General features: G+C 39.8%; 1 protein-coding gene across 1 annotated transcript in view; it reads right to left on the bottom strand.

Annotated features, from left to right (window-relative positions):
* Positions 1–19,234, bottom strand: part of LOC137992942 (E3 ubiquitin-protein ligase rnf213-alpha-like) — a 130,874-nt gene that overhangs the window by 82,999 nt on the left and 28,641 nt on the right. Inside the window, exons 3-8 of the mRNA XM_068838537.1 lie at positions 11,219–11,472; positions 9,393–9,623; positions 8,420–8,612; positions 7,089–7,162; positions 5,870–6,188; positions 389–487 (exon numbers count right to left, since the gene is read on the bottom strand). Of these exons, the coding sequence (XP_068694638.1) occupies positions 389–487; positions 5,870–6,188; positions 7,089–7,162; positions 8,420–8,612; positions 9,393–9,623; positions 11,219–11,472 (1,170 nt within the window). The remainder of the gene's footprint in view (positions 1–388; positions 488–5,869; positions 6,189–7,088; positions 7,163–8,419; positions 8,613–9,392; positions 9,624–11,218; positions 11,473–19,234) is intronic.

Here is a 19,234-nt window from a genome sequence, read left to right as displayed (position 1 = left end):
GTTTATTGAACACCCAAAGTGTACCTACGGTGGGTCATGAGATGGACTTTTGCATTGGGGGCAGCGGAATTCAAATAACATAAAAACTGGCGTTGTTGAAGCTTCTATGTGACAAGCATATAGCAACGATGATGCAATGAGAGTATCTACAAAGCAGTGCATCTGACAAAAAGACAAAAATGATGCCAACAGCTCACTAAAACAATGGAATTAAGTGAGGAAAAGAACCATGGAAAACTGACCAAGGATACGTAACTTCCCATTGGCTGTAATCAGTCTTAAATCCCAACAAGAAGTAATTTTGTAACAAGAAATTGCTGATTTCTGACTAGAACTATTGTTTCAGTGATTTGTGCATTCTTTTAAGAACAAAGAGTTTAATTCTTGCCTCTTCTAAGCGTTGTCTCAATGTTCTGGAAACAAGGTCTCTCCATATCTTTTCACATTCCTTATTTTTCCATGCAAGAGACAGCAATCGTGTCCAAACCTGTAAAAAATAGGCAATGAATACCCCTTTACAATTTTCTGCGCTCAGTGTAAGAAAGGCGACTTCATGGAACAGTTTTTGCACTCAAAATATGAGGTCAGTAATTGAAAGACAAAAATCAAGTGCATCGCAAATCTTATATCAGTTTCAATCTACATGTAAAATTATGTTTCAGAGACGCTTGAGGAAGCTAACTTGATATTCCTCACAGGTTAGACCATTATACAGGGGACCACGCTCCCTTGTGCTCTTTGTGACAAGTTTGCCAATTTGTTGCCTGGCATGTAAGAATAGCGACCTTCAGAATTCACTTCAAGTTCGAGTAGGGGATTCTAATTTCAAGCAAGTGGCGCCCACAGAAATCTAACTCCTTGTCCCTTTCAAGGCACGATGATAAGGCCATCTCACTGAAAAGCTACATTTCTTCTTTTGCATTGCATAATAGCCATCAACACGTACGTTCGCCCATCATATTTATTATTTTAAAGCGAACATGCATAATGACCTAATGACCCCGAAATGTTGGTTGTTTTCATCATGCATTTTTGCCCACTAGACCTTTTCAAATGCGTGCACACAAACACTTGCTTATAGCACCAAAATTGGCTCCTTCAGGTTTCCCCCAACACTTGGCGCAGGTTGGATGCACATGTATTTGCTTTGCATTAGGATTTGTTTATTTGATTGCCTGGGTAACTTGTGATCAAACACAAAACGTGCTAGGGCAATCCTGCATGTAAACCAAATGGAAAGTTGATCCCAGGAACCGCATTTTTGAATGTAAACCAAATGAACCTTCTAGGATGATCATAGCACTTGAATTATCCTCTTTCCATGTAAATAGGCTCTTACATAGTGTGCAGGTTATGCAATATATGACATTTGCGGAGATGCATGTAAAGTGGTCACTGATTTTAACGGACCGATTCGGTCTTGAGATCTTAACCATGTTTGAAACAAAAGAACAAGTTTTGCATGGTGTGGTGTATATTTGAAAGTTCCTGGGTGGTTGTTAGACTTAACTGCGCTCTAAAAAATTACCTATAGATAGTCGTATAAACATAACTTTCTTTAATTTTCCAGACATGTTTCGACGGTACATCCGTCATCTTCAGTGTTACATATTTTGAAATCGCCGTTGAATTTAAAGTGCGCGCGATCTTACAACGTTCGTTACATTGCGTTGTCGATATTACGTACTAAAATAAAACAAAACAAAATCAAAAATTTAAATGAGTGACGCTTAGTTCTTTACAGGGAGAGAGTAAAGTTAATGTGTTTCACCTGCTGGTTGAGATCAGGCTTCTCCCATTTTATAAACATGGATTCCTTAAGATTCACTTGGTACTTAGTGGCTGCAGAGTCCAGGATCTCGAAGCAATCCGGCTTGCAGCATGCTCTACAAAACCCTGAACTCTGCAGATGTTTAAAAGCGTTCGAAGACCTGTCTGAAAGTAAGTGCTCGTGCACTCGTGTGGAGAAGTGTCGGCTGGTTTCACCAACATAACAAGCATTACAACTTGCACATGAAAATTTATAGACCACACGCGATAAGTTAGCATTGAATATAAAAAAATCTAACTTTGTTATATTTAGACCAAGACAAAAGATCTTGAACTATCAAGTAAACTTAAAGATGTTTGACCATCACACTAATAGCTATATCTCTTTGGAGCGTAAGAAGTTCATCAAATACTTAGGCGTGCTCATCGATGAAAATCTTTCATGGAGTTACCACATTGCTCGTGTTGCATCAAAAATAAGTAAATCAATTGGTATTATCTCTAGGATAAGGCATTTTGTACCGCTGAGTACTTTACACCATATCTACAGGTCACTCATTCAACCATACTTAATGTATGGTATAGTAGCGTGGTGTAATACTGCAAAAGTTCATAGAACTAAACTTTTGACCCTTCAAAAACGAGCTCTTCGCCTAATGTATTTTGCTGATTACAAATCTCATGCAATACCTTTCTTCATTTCTTCTCGTCTTCTTCCTTTAGATATGCTCTATTTTAAATCTGTGGCTGTGATGATGCATGATATATCAAACTACTTGACATCTCCTAATATATTTAACCTATAGCTATTCACCCATCAAGCTGATATTCATCCTTACGAGACGAGATCATCGCAAAGAGGAGATTATTTTCTTAAACGTTCGAGAATAGATATTCAAAAAAGATCTTTCTCAAGAATTGGCGTTAAAATTTGGAATAGCATATCTTGTGAAGTCCGCCAGATGTCAAAATCTAACTTCCAAAATAATGTTGATGATATCCTCTTTCAAAGACTGCTAAAATATGATGATTACATTGATGTTTCGATAATATTGGCAAATTTTGACTCCTTAGTTTAGTATGTCATGTTTTTAAAAATTTATTTATTCAATTTAAACTACTTTTTTCATGTTTCTTTATGTTATACTGTACAAGTTTTAAGCTGTTCTCCACTGCACTAACTGTATTCTAAAACTAATTTATTTTATTTTATTTATTTATTTATTTATTTATTTTTATGTAAATGTGTAGTTATGTATTTGTAACCATTTTATCTGGAATATTTATTGTAAGCAATGCTCGCCTCGACTAGCTATTGCTAACTGTGAGCATTGCATAGTTTTGTGATATTTTATGCAAAATACATAATAAAAACTGAAACTGAAAAAACTGTGAGAAGCTCTTCAGGGACAGCATCTTTAACATTAAAAAGATTCCTGACTTTGAAAGTAGTAAAGGCTTACCTTATATCAACAGGTTTACATAACCGGCCAGCAAGTTTGCGTATACTCCTCTGTGCCGTGACTGAGGGATTTTAAAGAAGAACTTAGGTGTTTCCTGGGCTCGATTCCTTAATGGGACTGTGTTTTCCCTCCCTTGACTGCTGTGTAAATGTATTTAGAAATATATTTGTTGATAAGGTTCTCCGGGAAGAGATTCCTCCGCGGAATGACAGACAATTTTTGAAGGTCAGTATGGAACCCCATCCAAGTGTTCTTTATCTTAAAAGTTTTATGAATCAAGGTTTTGATTAACCCCAATTTGTAGGTAAAGGGGCAAAAACTCAGATAACTGGTGAGCAAACCTGTGAAAGTTTTTTTTTTTCCAGTAAACAGTGGTTACACTTTGGTGTGGGTCAGTGTTATTGATTAGAACATCTAGGAAAGGTAGAATAATGTCAGTTTCACGCTCCATTGTAAAGAGTATATTGGGGTGTTGATTGTTGATGTAATTGAAGAAAAGGGTTGCATCCCGTTCAGATGGAAAAGGCAAAATGTATCGTCTAAGTAGCGACGATAGAATAAGACCTCTGAATCCCCGTATTGATCCAAACATATATTCTCATGGTGACCCATAAAGAGATTGGCGAGAACAGGGGCAAGGGGGGACCCCATGGCTACACCATTCACCTGACCATAGAAGTTATCCTTGAACAGGAAGTGAGTTTCCTTGGTAGCAAACTCAAACAACTTTTTAAGCTCGTGTTTACTAAGTTTCAAACCTGGATTACCCTCAGTAATATATTTGACGGCAAGGTTAATACAATCATCTACAGGGATGTTGGTGATGAGGCTTTCAACATCGAAGGAGACCATAACCATTCCATGCAAAGATAGATCACTGATTTCCTTCACACAAGTGAAAGAATCTGAAGCAATGAATGTGGATGGAATATGAGGTTGGAGGAGATTACTTAAGTATTTGGCCAAGCTGTAGTTGTAGGTAGGTGCCTATGGAGGAAACTATGGGCCGAAATGGGGGGAGGGGGGGGGGGGAGGGTGGAATTTGGCGTTCGTGGTATGTGCATCTTAGGGACACTATAGATCCTTGCAGGGTGGGATCCATTTGGATAAATGGAAACTGACCATGTTCTACCTTTCCTAGATGTTCTAATCAATAACACTGACCCACAACAAAGTGTAACCACCGTTTACCGGAAAAAAAAGTTTTTGCCCTTTACCTACAAATTGGGGTTAATCAAAATCTTGATTCATAAAACTCTTAAGATAAACAACACTTGGATGGGGTTCCATGCTGACCTTCAAAAATTGTCTGTCATTCCGCGGAGGAATCTCTTCCCGGAGATATATTTCTAAATATATTCAGACAGCAGTCAAGGGAGGGAAAACAAAGTCCCATTCAGGAATCGAACCCCAGGAAACACCTAAGTTCTTCTTTGAAATCCCTTACGTTGGGCACTTCTCAGTCACGGCACACAGGAGTATACACAAACTTGCTAACCGGTTATGTAAACCTATTGATATAAGGTTAGTCTTTACTACTTTCAAAGTCAGGAACCCTTTTAATGTGAAAGATGCTGTCCCTGAGGAGCTTCTCACGCATGTGGTCTATAAATTTTCGTGTGCAAGAGGTACTGCGTGTTATGTTGGTGAAACCAGCTGACACTTCTCCACACAAGTGCACAAGCACTTACTTTCAGACAGGTCTTCGAACGTTTTTAAACATCTGCAGAGTTCAGAGTTTTGTAGAGCATGCTGCACCCCGGATTGCTTCCAGATCCTGGACTCTGCAGCCACTAAGTACAAAGTGAAGCTTAAGGAATCCATGTTTATAAAATGGGAGAAGCCTGATCTCAACCAGCAGGTGAAACCCATTAACTTTACTCTCTCCCTGTAAAGAACTATGCGTCACCCATTTAAATTTTTGGTTTTGTTTTATTTTATTTTAGTGCGTAATATTGACAACGCAATGTAACGAACTTTGTAAGATCGCGCGCGCTTTAAATTCAACGGCGATTTCAAAATATGTAACACTGAAGATGACGGATGTACCGTTGAAACATGTCTGGAAAATTAAATAAAGTTGTTTTGTTTATACGACTATCTAGAACTAAAGTTACCTGTGTTTTTGTTGCATTTGAATGAAATAAGTGGTGGTAGAGGAAATATATGTTTAGTTTCGGGATCATTGCGGAGAATTTTGAAGTTTTTGAACAACATTTTTGACTGCAAGGTTTTGTGGAATGGTAGGTGAGGGTGAATGGAATTCTATTGGTTTCTTCGTTCTGCGGCGTTTGTAGTGCGCTTTCTCGATCAACGTCTTGGGCATGACGTTTGCTTGTGGTGACAGCGGAGTCAGGTAGCCACGGTGTTTGAAAAACTGGCACATTTCCTAGCACTTGCTGTTAAAGTCTGACTCTTCATTACAGAGGCGCCTTAGTCTGAGAAATTGGGAGAAAGGGATGGTATTTTTTACGTCATGCGGATAAGAGAACAAATGCAGCAAGTAGTTATGGGAATCTGTTGGTTTGTAGTGTACGCTTGTAGATAAACCGTTGCCGTTGACTAAAAGTTTAATGGTGTGGTCCTCGTTTTATAGCAAAACATTCATAACCCCTTATGGATAGCAATATACCCACTTGAAATTCATTTTCTGCCTCATCCACAGCATAGCACGGAAATTTACTTTTCAAATGATAACGCTTGCACCACTTGGTTGCAACTTGGAAACTTTCCTCCACCATACGGTTCATTTTTTCCTCTTGTTTTTGAAGCTCTTGCAAAAGCGTGGCTGTGTCATGTAAAAGTGACAGGCATGTCTCAATGTTTTGCAAACACTCAAGCACCAATTCAAAGTTAGAAAGTGAACTGCAGACAGACTTCAAAATACGTAAGCACGACGAGGCACAGAGGGAGGCTTCGTCCATCAAAAGAGCTTGACCATTAGGATCTGAAAAACTGTAAGAACGGAAAATACAATTCTAGCTTCAGAAAAAGATCACCACAGGAAAGTGTATGATAAAGTGTAAGGTCATGGTTTTTGAGTAATAAAAAATGTAAGGCTCCTTTCGCCTTTTGCAGAACAAAAAACAGCTTTAGTCAAAATTATTTTGGTGAAATAGCTACAAATCAAATTGTACATTTAAAGGCTAAATGACAGAAAAGTGGCAGAAAGGTAGGCTGTAAATTTGGATTAGCAAGGGGTGTTATCGTTTGTAGAAGGCTCGTAAGGGGTGGATATTGCAGAATGCCTTCGAGTAGTAAACATACAGAGTCCACCACCAAATAGGATTGAATCATGTGCTAAATTTCTCATTGATCCTTGCTAATGCAGCCAACTCTTCAATGCCTCAGAGAATGCAAACGAAATTCAGTATGTAGAATGGTCTGGCACAAACACGTTAATCATTTTGACTAGATCTCACTGACCTAAGTCAAGGTACATGTACATGTAACAATGGCTTTACGCTGCTCCCCAGAAACGTGAAAATAGATAACAATCAAAATCCCCAAGATCAAAAAAGACGAAAACATTCCGTAAGAACATGGAAACATTGATGGTACAACTTTTAACCAAAAGAGTTACGATCAAGCTGTACCAACTGCAGCCATGCAAGCGCAGTCTGTATGCTATAAACGATGGTGTGAAAAACGTAGCATTTTTCCAAGAAAATAAGAAAAGGGCCTCACATCTGGGTTAAATCACGAAACACACCTCCCCCCCTCCCCTTAAATCACGTCCGCTTTCATTGTATTGCCAATACTCTCAAGCCTTGACAGTTTTAGTTATGTACATGAAGGTATGTGCAGGTATGTAAAGACATAGCAGATGAGAAAAAATAGTATTTTGATCCATACTCCTTTGCGCCAAGTTCCCCAGCTGTTTTGACATTTTCACGTGTAACATTCAAACTGAGAGCAACAGCTTCACACTGCGAAGAAAGTAAATAAACAAATAAACACTTTTAGCTACTGAAAACTACACTTCTGATGTAACAACTGGCATATACAAAAACAAATTTCGTAACAAACCCATCCGGCAGAGGGATGAATTACGTACTCATCAAGTGAAACTATGAACTAACTATTGCAGCTATGAATGCAATTTTAGCAATTGAAGAAGTCCTGAATTTTTCAGCCTACTCTGTGCAAGTGCCTAATTTGCGTTTATAACTGCGAGGATCAAAGCTCCACTTGATTTTATATTCGCAGTTCAATGTATGATTCATTTCATATATCATTTAATTCATTGAAACTAAGTGCGTTGAAAAAAAATCGAACAAAAGAGTTTTATGATTAAAATGGAATTCAATGTGCTCTCTATTTGCAAGCATAATTGTGGCCATCATCTTCTAAACAATGGCCTAAAATAAGCACACAAAACTCAACCACGTATTTTATGTTGACTGGTTGTGCTTTAGCTTCCAAAGGGATGCACGAAATACACAAAGTTGACAAAAAGGTAGTCATTTGTCCCACATAGAAGATAGAGAGAGACGGGTTTATCCCTGAAATGACGTCACAAACTAATCCGCATTCCAGTTTTGAAGGAATTTTAACATTGCAAGGCGGTTTGTGACATTGCCACAGGAATGTCTCACACTAGCTTGGCCATGGAACAAACAACTTCTAGTTTTGTTGAATTTTTGAAATTCCGAAGTGAGAACAATAGAATAGAATAGAATAGAATAGAATTTCCTTTGCTCAGTTCATAATTAATGTACAATTTAAAGTTAGAAACAAACAAATAAATAGATAAAATAATCATAATTACAATTTTAATTAATTAAATGTTTGAGGCTAGGAGCTAAATAAACCGGTAGAATATTAGATATTATTGCCATGTGTGAATAGATTCATCTCAGCAAAGAAAAATATTCCAGGTTTAAAGCTTAAAGCTTTGTAGAGAGGGCATGCAACTGAGGACAAATTTCCTAAATTCCTTCGATTACTGAACATTCCCATATATTTTGAACACAAAGCGAATTGGAATAATTGTTTAGTGATACTTAAGCTGTAGCTGTCACCTTAATCACTGCAGACTGATCCTGACCTATATGGTGGATTCGCAGACATATATACCATATATACCGCTCATGTATTACCATAAAAGCCAAAACACAAGCTTTGATTTGACTCATGCATTGAGAGGAGGTCCATTAGTTAATCAAACATCCATAAGAGCCTACCTGCTTAAAAGTCAAGAAAGAGATTTCAGACAAAATTCTGGCAAGTGTTGTGTATATTTCAACGGGAGAGAATTTTCCAGAAGTAGCAATTTTACCAAATGATTCACAAGGGTTTGCCAGAAGGAACGTCCGCCTGCAGAGTGGATCAAGCTTGAATAAAGGAGGCATCATGTTTAGCAGTGAAGAAGGACCACTGAAAACAAAAAAAGTGCATATCACCTTGTTCATAAGTCGATGAATCAATGCTGATGTGTCATTCCACTATAAACCACACATACGTGAATAGTTCGGTTCATGTGATTGATCAACTCACAGCTGATTAGTAAAATCTATTCACGTTTAAGTGACCAGAGACGAGCAAATGGCCTCCTTCACCTCAGTACCTGCAAAATTGAGATCTTCACCTTGGAGCTTTGCTGCTTGGTGAACATCACCTCCACTTTAGTGGATAATAATGACACACATAATGATAATGATAACGACATTGACAACAATAACAATAAAAATGATGTGACAGCTTTTTAGGAACCTAGAGGAAGATATGGGGGTTATTAAAGCACATTATGCAAAAAAGCACAGGATTTTTGAGAGGCAGTTGGGGTTGAACTGTGTCCCACAACAGTGGTGTTGAATGAATTGAAAAGACAAAGACCAAGCTTCACCAGGAAGAATATCAATGTCAGATATTAGATGTCGCCATTCAAGGTAACTATAATTTCCCTCTAAAAAAACACTTGACAAGATTGACGGCGCCTATTCTGGATTGGAGGTGGCACGACTTTGGAATATACCTGAGAGCAAAGTCAAAATCCGATACAATTTACAAACTTAACAGAAATCTGCTTCATTAGCCACTGTACACTGAAGAAAGTGTTGTTCTCCTAAACTCCTTGCTGCACACCGCTATACATAAAAAAAAATCATTTGTCAAAAATTGAAAAAGATAAAGAAATATAGCAAAATCTATCTGCACCTGTTTTCTCCGAAAGTCCTTCCTCTTACAGATTTTGTGTCAAAACCATTTGCACCCCACCACATGTCATCTTTAGTACTCGGTTCTTCCATAAGCAACACAGCATTGCTAAATGGTTCTGCCGTGTGTGTCAAAAAGTGAGCCAAGGGTACTGCAAACAACCAGTCATGAACATCACGGTATTCTTTTGCAACTTGTCTACAAACTCTCTGGATAGATTCACCAAGGAGCCTAAAAGACAACGATTAAAAAAGATTATTGTTCAGTGTATTTTTTTACAAATTATGATAAACACAACCTGTTGTGTGTGATGAACATCACAGAAATGTCACCATGAATGAGTGATATTGTCAACAATTTCAAAAGTTGAAATCTTGATTTCCCGGGTTCAAGTCCTACTAAGACCTCAAGGTGGAGTTGTTCTTGTCAATCCCTGGTTCGACTTCTCCTCCTGTGTTTTGTAAAGAGCCAACCAGTGGTCTGCCTTATGTGAACTGGGACTCTCAAACAGTTTATTTAGTGAGTCATGAGTTTGTTTCACTGGGCATGAAAAGCCAGTGGAAAGATTGGTATATTAATTAAGGTGGCTCAAGCTTGTTTCAACAAATTGAAGAAACAGCAATTTTGTGGCACCACATTTATTTTTTTCCTTAAGCCACACTCATTATGATGTAAAAGGTCACCATAGCAACAGGAAAGTCACGTCAAAACACCCCATATTTTGCATGGAAAGGCTTAAATCTCAAAAACAAAGTCGTGAAACCCCCATTTTTCATTGCTGAAAAGTGATTAACAGGCTAAGATAAAACTATTTCAAAAGTAAAAAACGAATTCTCTGGGGTGGATTCAGAGACATCTTACCTATTCCCGTTGAGAAGGGAGCTCTGAATCTGCTCCAGAGATTTTTTTAAACAGAGTTTTATTTTAGCATACGGATCACTTTTCAGCAATAAAAACTGTGGGTTTATGACTTCAGATATATAGGCCTTTTCATGCAAAAGAAAGGGTGTTTTATATGACTTTCCTGTTCCAGCAGTAAAAATAACTATAAATATGTCACCGACATAATGCTTTGGACAACGCCAAAAGTCGTGTTTACCAAAACGAACAGGTTCGCTTGTAACATTAGAGCACTTGTATCCAATAGTCCTAGTATGGAGATGGGCCCAAAACGATGAAAGGGAAAAAATTCTGACTGGGTATAGGAATTCAATCCACAACCTTTGGATTACATTAATGTTGCTCTGGTGAGCGAGCTACAAGGCGAGATGCCTTGCCTTCCCACAAATTACCCATTTTCGTTAGTTTTTTTCATTACCTAAGTGTTATGTGGCCAACTACTCCTTCCAGTGTAACCTGAGCTAACAGGAGTTGCGCCAACATAAACTTGGTGCTTTGTTCTACTGTACCACACATGGCTTAAACCAATCCTACGACCTGTTGTTGTAAGGGCATCTTATTGAAAATGTATATGACAAATCATGCTGAAAAGGTTTTTTACGCAGTGGAGGTGCTCTTCTTGCTTTTGAAGCACCTGTGAATCCTTCCAGTTACTTCATTAGGGTTCTAATGGCTGCCATTTGCAGCATGATAAAATATCCAGACTCCCTTAAACTATTTATCACCTTAAGTCTTCATCTCAGGGAATAAAGTAACATATAATAAAATTTAATAAAACCCACAAACGTAAGACAGACCTGGATGGTTATGGAATGTAAAAAAATAATTGCTTAGGCTTCAAGGAAGAAATGTTTTTCCCCCAGAAAATAAGTTTAAAATAAAAAAGAGTTATATAAGGGCATGCAATCACAAAATGCATGACTTACTGATGGTATTCAGGGGGGAAAGAATTAAGAAGTCCGTGCAACTCGCTGCAAGATTCTTTGTCTGGATCTTGGTTGAGAATAAGAGATGACAAGAGTTTGGAAAACCCATGATCATCGAGATGCACTTTGTGAGAAACAAGTACATGGGCAATTGCTACTGATGAAACCAGGCGATGAATCCTGGCATTGTCTTTGTCTTGTACAGGAGGTGCAGCATTTTGCTCAATCTTTGCTGTGAAAAATTCCTTCAGTATCTGAAAATGTTATAATAAAGAGGTGCACATTTGATCAATTGTGTACATTATGTATGGGATGGGAAGTGAAAGATGGATGATCATGACAATTACACGGTAACTTAAGCTGATGCCATAATTATATCACCTCTCTGGTTTTAAAAAATGTTACTTGCATAACTGTAGTTTAGGCTGGTGTAATCTGGATGCAGTGTAGGTTAAGTGAAAAGCAAGAAATTGGGCAGGTCATTAAGATATACATGTAGTGGAAAATGTAAAGAAGTCATTTTTTTCTCAGGGGTACACTTTCACATATGGCGATTAATTTGAATAATCTTTGCTTCAGTATGAAAATATGTAGTGACAGAAACTGTTTGATGCTTTACATTGAAATTGCATACTGAAAAAGATTACTTTGGAAAGTTAGACTAGCTAAATAATTACACTAACTTCCAATTATATAATGCAAATGCTGTTCAAAATAAATGACAAAACAGGCAGAATTCCGCTTATTTGTGCTTCAAACCACTTTTTTTAATCCTTTTGAGAGCCTGTCCCGACTGGGGAAAGTTTAAAACTGATCCATGGTAATCCCATGGTTCCCCTATTAATGAGGTCAAGGTCCCATGATCCTCTACATCTTTTTCTGCTGTGCTTCCAGATCACAAACAGGTAAGTAAGAATTACAGCACACTTTGCCCCTTTACTTTCCTTTCAGTTATGATCTGCATACCTTTGAAGACACTCATCTTCAACCTGAAGGGGGTTTTTTTAAAATTCTGTCTTCTCTTTGACAAATCCAAACATACATGGCAAAGACTACTGACTGCATAATAATCCAAAATCGGATCTCACTTCAAGCAGCCTTTGAGAATTTTCCCTGCCAAATCACCCCTCCGATAATTAGACTATTCTGAAGATTGTACATCATCTGCTATTGAGCCTTAAAACCAAAGTGGTAGACTCTCACACATAGCTATTAAGCCACATAAACCACCCACAAGGCCATCACACAAGACAAATGTCTCACAGTCTCTTGAACAAGATCAATCAAATGGAGGGGTTAACAACGAGACAACGTCCTTGTACGACCCGCACTCTGTGCAATCTTCATGGTAACCAGAAAAGGAATTTTCACCCTTCTTAGAGAAACAGATGTGAAGGAAAGTCAGTTATGACCAGGTTGCAAATTTCTTCACACTAACAATATCGATACTCAGTCTCCCAGAGAAAAAGATCCTGAAAATATAAAACAAATCCAACCACACTTGATCAGTTTGTGGCAAGCCTCATAGGGACAATGGAGGTGGCTCACCCAGCCATTTGGCAGGCCCCCTCCACTACAGGTACCTGCAAATAGACACCTATGACAACTCGATTTTTACCCAGGAAGCTCCATTCACTTGAAAGTGGTTTTCAGGGAGGTCCTGCATCCGATTGAATTGGAATTTAGAAATGTTGGTTTTTGAGAAGAGGGGAAAACCGGACAACCTGGAGAAAAACCTCCTCGAGCAGAGTAAAGAACAAAAAACAAACTTAACCCACATATGGCCACAATTGTGGAATCCAACCCGGGACACATTGATGGGAGGTGAGTGCTATAACCACTAAGCCATCCCTGCTCCACCTCATAGGATCCCTCCTGGCAGCTCAACACAATTACAAGATCTTCATGACCCTCGTCATCAATGAACAGACCAACATGGTGGCCACAGAAAGTAGCAACTATAAATCTAAGTGCACTCAACCTTCCTTCCCCAGAGTCCAACACAGGCTTGGGTGCATGCTGTAGCCATTCAAATGGCTGATGGTCTCCTCTGGAACCCAAACTCAACAGAAAAAGTTCCTTGAGCTCAAAGCTGCCTTTCTTGCCACCAAAGCCTTTCTCAAAGATCGGTTCCACATCACCATCTGCCGTCACATAGACAATGCAACAGCTGTTGCCTACGTAAACAACAAAGGGAGGATCCATTCCCCTCATCGTGGTCCAGCCTTCATCAGAGGGGCTGGATCGTAGCCCTTTTTGCCTCGTGCCTAACTGCTCTCCTCTGAAAATATGCCAGCTGGAATCTAGACCCAGGAGCTATCAACACAGATGTAATGACCTTGGACGGGCTCCTCTAAAAGGAAGCCCGATGATAAACAAGTCAAGGAAGATAGAATCATCAAAGATTACTGAACAACAGAGAACATCATACCAGCAATCTAGCATTCAAAGACATTAATTAAGACAGCCCCAGGAACTTCAAACACAAGCGATTCATCAGAAATATGAGTTTCAATTGCAGGAAAAATGTTCCGGATAAATTTGCTTAAAAGACAACTCCAAGAAATTGTCTGAGAATGGCACACAGATGTTGGTGAAGAAGATGCATATTTTGAGATCAATGTCGTATAAGGCAAAGCAAGAGTGCTGAAGATTTATAGCAGCCAATAAATCACGAAACTAACCCACAACTTCCTAGACAGCGCTCCTGTTGAAGGGCACAAAGTATACAAGACGTTAATCCAAAACTCAACCACCAGTTCTCACCAAAGAAGAACAAGATAAAAGTTTAGGAAACAGTGACAAATACCGGATGCGAGCATTATAAACTACACAGCCCAGCTTTGCGAGAAGCAAAAGCTTGCAAATTCAGCAATCAGATCAATGGTAAAATCTTGGACAACCCATCCAAACTATAAAAGACAATGATCTCATCAAGAAAAGCATCCAAAAGAGATGGACACTTGACTGCTCCATTTATCGAAGAAGCCATTCAAAAAGAGGATATCAACCAACAGGTGAAGATGATAACAAAGTATCCAAAGTTCAAAGAATTGCTAGACAAGGTTTACAAAGAATCCAGGCCCACGAAACAAGAAACTCCTGAAACAGAAAACCCATAAAGGAGAGTCCAATAAGGAAGATATACAATGAGATACAAAGCTCAGGTCAAGTGAATCTTGAGATGTTTTTCCTTCAAATATTGGACTTCTCCCCCCTTCCCCCCCCCCCCCACCCCTTCTCTAACTACATTTTTTTTGTTACTACTTGTTTGACGCTGAAATTATCGCATCAAAAGGAATTGCCTATAATATTATTACACAACTAGTCGACTTGTTCTTGGACCTAATGTAAATTCCAGGCATGTTCCACAATAAAATGCTTTTAGCGGTACCCTCTGAGGGTCATGTGCCTCTGCTCACAGAGCACCTTTGTCCGACTGGCGTTAAACATGTGATTGTCTCTGCCAGAGAAAATAAAGACTACTAGGCCTATCACTTCGTTCTGTCAATGCGAACCACTGAAATCCAATGAAATTCAGAATGAAACAGTCAACGTTCAAGAAGCCGAAGATATGGATTGTGAAAACGACGCTTTAATTTGTTTATGTCTTCATTCTATTTCTTGAGCAATGTTACTCAGCGAGACAGATTGTGTATTAGAAAGGTTATTGAAATATGGAAGTACAACGTTTGCACATTCGTCATTTCTGTTGATCTTGCTGCTGAAGTTCTTCAGATATGTCCAGGATTAACCCTAATTACAGCTGTAGATGCAAGCAGATTTCAATACAAGTGTCCCCTTCCTCTTATCCCCAACTTCAACATCACTTGTGTCTCGGTATACTGAAAATTTATGTCACAAAGTGTTTCCCAGATTCTGCGTGTCAAGTAAAGATAAATAGCTGCATTTACCCTAACCTAAAAATAACTCTAACCTTTAGCCCTATCTTATTGTTGAAAATAGCTAGCAAAGGCTAAGACTTAAAGGGACACTATGTCAAAATTGGGGTGTGTAGGGGGAGTCTGGTGGGGAGTCACGAGCCGGGTGACAGGTGCTGCCCACTAGGGCCTGTGGGCGAGGTAGCCTGGCTCGCCTCACCAGATGAGCCTAATTCTCTCCGCTGCCGGCTCCACGCGCCGCACCCTGGAAACCCCTGCACCTAGGGGGCTAAGGCAGTGGGAGGGGGCAGTGTCTGTATTGCACTGTTGGGCGATCGACGGAGGGGAGCATCACGACGCGTCGTCGTCTTCGGCCAGGGCGGATGAACTGTCAAACAGTCAACGGCTAAATGCACAGGTGCGAGGCGCTTTGTTTGTTGCAAAGTACGGCTGCGCATAACATTCTGGAGAGGTATGGAGGCCGCCAGTCTTATTTTCCAAGAAACCCAATGATGAAGCGTCAAACAAGAAAGCCCATACCGGCTCGGAGGACGCCCGGTCAAACAAGCTCCACGCCCGCTGTTATACACCGGAACACGGGTGAAAAGTCGAACACCGGTGAAAGGATTACCGACCGTTTTCGTTCAAAGGACAAAATTACTTTTGGAACATGGAATGTGGAAACTCTATGGAGAGATGGAAGACTTGGTGAACTGTGTCATGAATTAAAGCATTACAAGTGGAATGTCATCGGCCTCAGTGAAGTCCGAAGGAAGGCACTTGGTGAAATCAATAGCAACGATGGTCATAAGCTGTTCTACTGTGGTAGAGATGATAAACATGAACACGGGGTGGGCTTTTTAGTCCACAGAGACACTGCCAAATCTGTTATAGGCTGCAATTTTATTTCAAGTAGATTAATTTCTATCCGCATCAAAGCATCTCCTTTCAACATCACTCTCTTTCAGGCGTACGTCCCTACCTCCGACTACAGTGATGAAGATATCGAAATCTTCTACCAAGATATCCAAGAGAATTTTGACAAAGCACAGAAAAAAGACATCAAGATCATCCTCGGCGATTTTAATGCAAGAGTTGGAAGAGACACTGCAAAAGACTGGCCTAAACAACAGGGGCCCCACTGCAACGTTACAACCAACGACAGAGGTCTGCGGCTCCTTGAGTTCGCAAATTACAACGATCTTGTCATCACAAACACCCTCGGCAAGCACAAAAAGTCCAGAACTATGACTTGGCATCATCCTAACGGCGTGAACCATGGTCAGATAGACTACATATTAGTCCCAAATAGATTCAAGTCCAGTGTGTACACCGGGAGAACCAGGACGTTCCCAAGGCCCGACGTTGCAGGCCCTCATGACCTTGTTATGACGACTTTCAGGTTGAAGCTGAGGAGAATGGCCAAGCCCCAATACACAAGACTTAAGTTCGACCTTGAAAAACTTCAGGACCCCCTTGTAGCTGACCAGTTTAGAGCATCTATCGGCGGAAAATTCGGCCCTTTGCTTCTTTTTGACAATGATTCAGATCTAGAAAGCAATATTGGGACATTTGAGAAAGCAACTATTGAGACAGCTAATGAGATTCTAGGAAAAAAGACATCAAAGAGGAAAGCCTGGGTAACATCTGAAGTGCTAAGTCTGTGTGATAAAAGAAGAGATCTTAAAGAGAAAAAGAAAAGTTGTCCTCAAGCCAAGAAAGAATACAGCAAGATAAACAAACTTGTAAAGAAAGAAATGGTTAAAGCGAAAGAAAAGTGGATTCAAGAACAGTGTGAAGATATCAAAACCAACTTGATGAAGAACAATAGCAAGAAAGCTTATGATACTGTTAAAACATTAACAAAGCCAAAGCAAAGCAAAGTCAACACCATCAAAGATAAGAAAGGTGAAACCATCATTGAGAGAAGTAAAATCCTAGAAAGGTGGACGGAGTACTGCTCAGAACTGTACAACTACGAGGTGCAGGGCGACGCCAGAGTCCTAGACACACCAGAAAGCCAAAGCGACGACTCAGTAGACCTCATATTGAAATCGGAAATTGAAGAAGCTATTAAAATGTTGAAGAAAGGGAAGTCACCAGGCGTTGACAACATCCCAGGAGAATTGATTCAAGCAGGCGGTGAGCATATGACGACAGCTCTTCTAAACATCTGTAACCAAATATGGAAAAGTGTTAAATGGCCACAAAACTGGACAAGATCTCTTGTTATTACACTCCCCAAGAAAGGTGATCTCAAACTGTGCAACAATTACCGTACCTTAAGCTTAATCAGCCATCCAAGCAAGGTTCTTCTCAGAGTCATTTTGAACCGCCTAAAGCACCAAGCAAAAGAAATAATTGCCGAGGAACAAGCTGGCTTTATGAAAGGCAGAAGTACTGTTGAACAAATCTTTAATCTCAGATCCATCATTGAGAAGTACCAAGAACATCAACAAGAGCTTTATCATGTATTTATTGATTTCAAGAAGGCGTTTGACAGGGTGTGGCATCAAGCGCTGTGGGCTACGATGAATAAGTATAACATCAACAAGACCTTGATTTCACTTATTGAAGAACTCTACAACCAGGCCACCAGTTCAGTCTATCTGGAAGGTGAAATTGGAGAATGGTTTCACACCACCGTAGGGGTTCGTCAAGGCTGCCTACTATCCCCAACACTCTTCAATATCTTTCTCGAACGAATCATGACAGATGCTCTTGAAGGTCATGAATCAACAGTTAGCATTGGTGGCAGGACTGTCAGCAATTTGCGCTTCACAGATGATATTGATGGCCTCGCTGGTTCAGAAGCTGAACTCGCTGAACTAATCAGAAGACTTAATCAGAGCTGTTCTGCTTTTGGTATGGAAATAAGTGCTGAGAAAACAAAAATCATGTCATATACCCATGCAAACGAGGTTCAAAATGACATTATAGTCAATGGCAGTTCTCTGCAACATGTGAATCAGTTTATATATCTTGGTGCTCTAGTGACTGATAATGGTTCCAAATCTGAAATCCTCTCCAGAATGGCCAAAGCACAAAGTTCTCTTTCAAAACTCAAAAGTTGTTTGGGATGATAAATGTATTTCTCTATCTTCAAAAATAAGACTTTTACGATCAATGGTCATTTCTGTTTTTCTGTTTGCCTGTGAATCCTAGACCCTCGACGCCTACCTAGAGAAAAGGGTAGCTTCTTTTGAGATGAGATGTCTCCGACAACTGCTAGGAATCGATTACAGGCAAAGAATATCTAATGACAGTGTTAGAGCGATGTTGACTGCCAAAATTGGACGTCATCAAGAACTTCTTGAGATTGTGAAGACCAGGAAATTGAAGTGGTTTGGTCACACCACACGTAGTGACGGCTTGGCCAAGACGTGCCTTCAGGGCACAGTCAGAGGTGGCAGAAGCAGAGGACGACCTAGGAAGAAGTGGAGTGACAACATTACTGAGTGGACAGGCCTCAGCTTTGCTGAGGCTACCAGGGCTGCCGGCTGCCGCGATGGCTGGCGTGGGCTTGTACGTGAGGCTGCTTCATCTGCTGGGCCCCAACAGCGCCGTGCGGCGTTAAGGGTTGGGGGTGCATCTAATTAGGGTCATTTCTGGACATAAATGAAAGTTCTTTACTAAGTGGTGTTATCAAAGGTAAACACTGCATAGAAATTCGTATTTACTTAAGTATACATAAAAATAAATAAATAAGTAAACCATGCAATCCAGAGGAAAGCAACACAAAAAACAAAACCAATGAGACCAGTGTTAATACTTACAAAGTAGGCAGAAAGGAGGAGGGGGGCTTGTTGGGGAGAGTGACGGAGTTGCCAGAAGTTATTTGATGAAAAAAGTTTCGGTATTGTTTTCTGAATCAAAGCTTGGACCCCACCTATCAAAAATTCCTGGATCTGCCACTGCATGTGGAGCAAGTGTAAATTTTCAAGGCTTTGAAGCACAGCTTACAAGAAATCAAGGATCAAGAGCCAAGCAAAGACATGTTGAAGACTCTTCAATCTCACCCGATAGTTAAAGGTGAGTTCCTGACAACATTCGCGACAAAAATTGAGGAACAAGAGGCAAATTCCTTGTAATTGAAGATGGAATGGACCCCTCTCCTCAGCTAAGGCACATTTAT

Source organism: Montipora foliosa, chromosome 2 (assembly GCF_036669935.1).
Source record: "Montipora foliosa isolate CH-2021 chromosome 2, ASM3666993v2, whole genome shotgun sequence".
Lineage (NCBI taxonomy): Eukaryota > Metazoa > Cnidaria > Anthozoa > Scleractinia > Acroporidae > Montipora > Montipora foliosa.
This window is presented reverse-complemented; position numbering and strand designations above follow the sequence as displayed.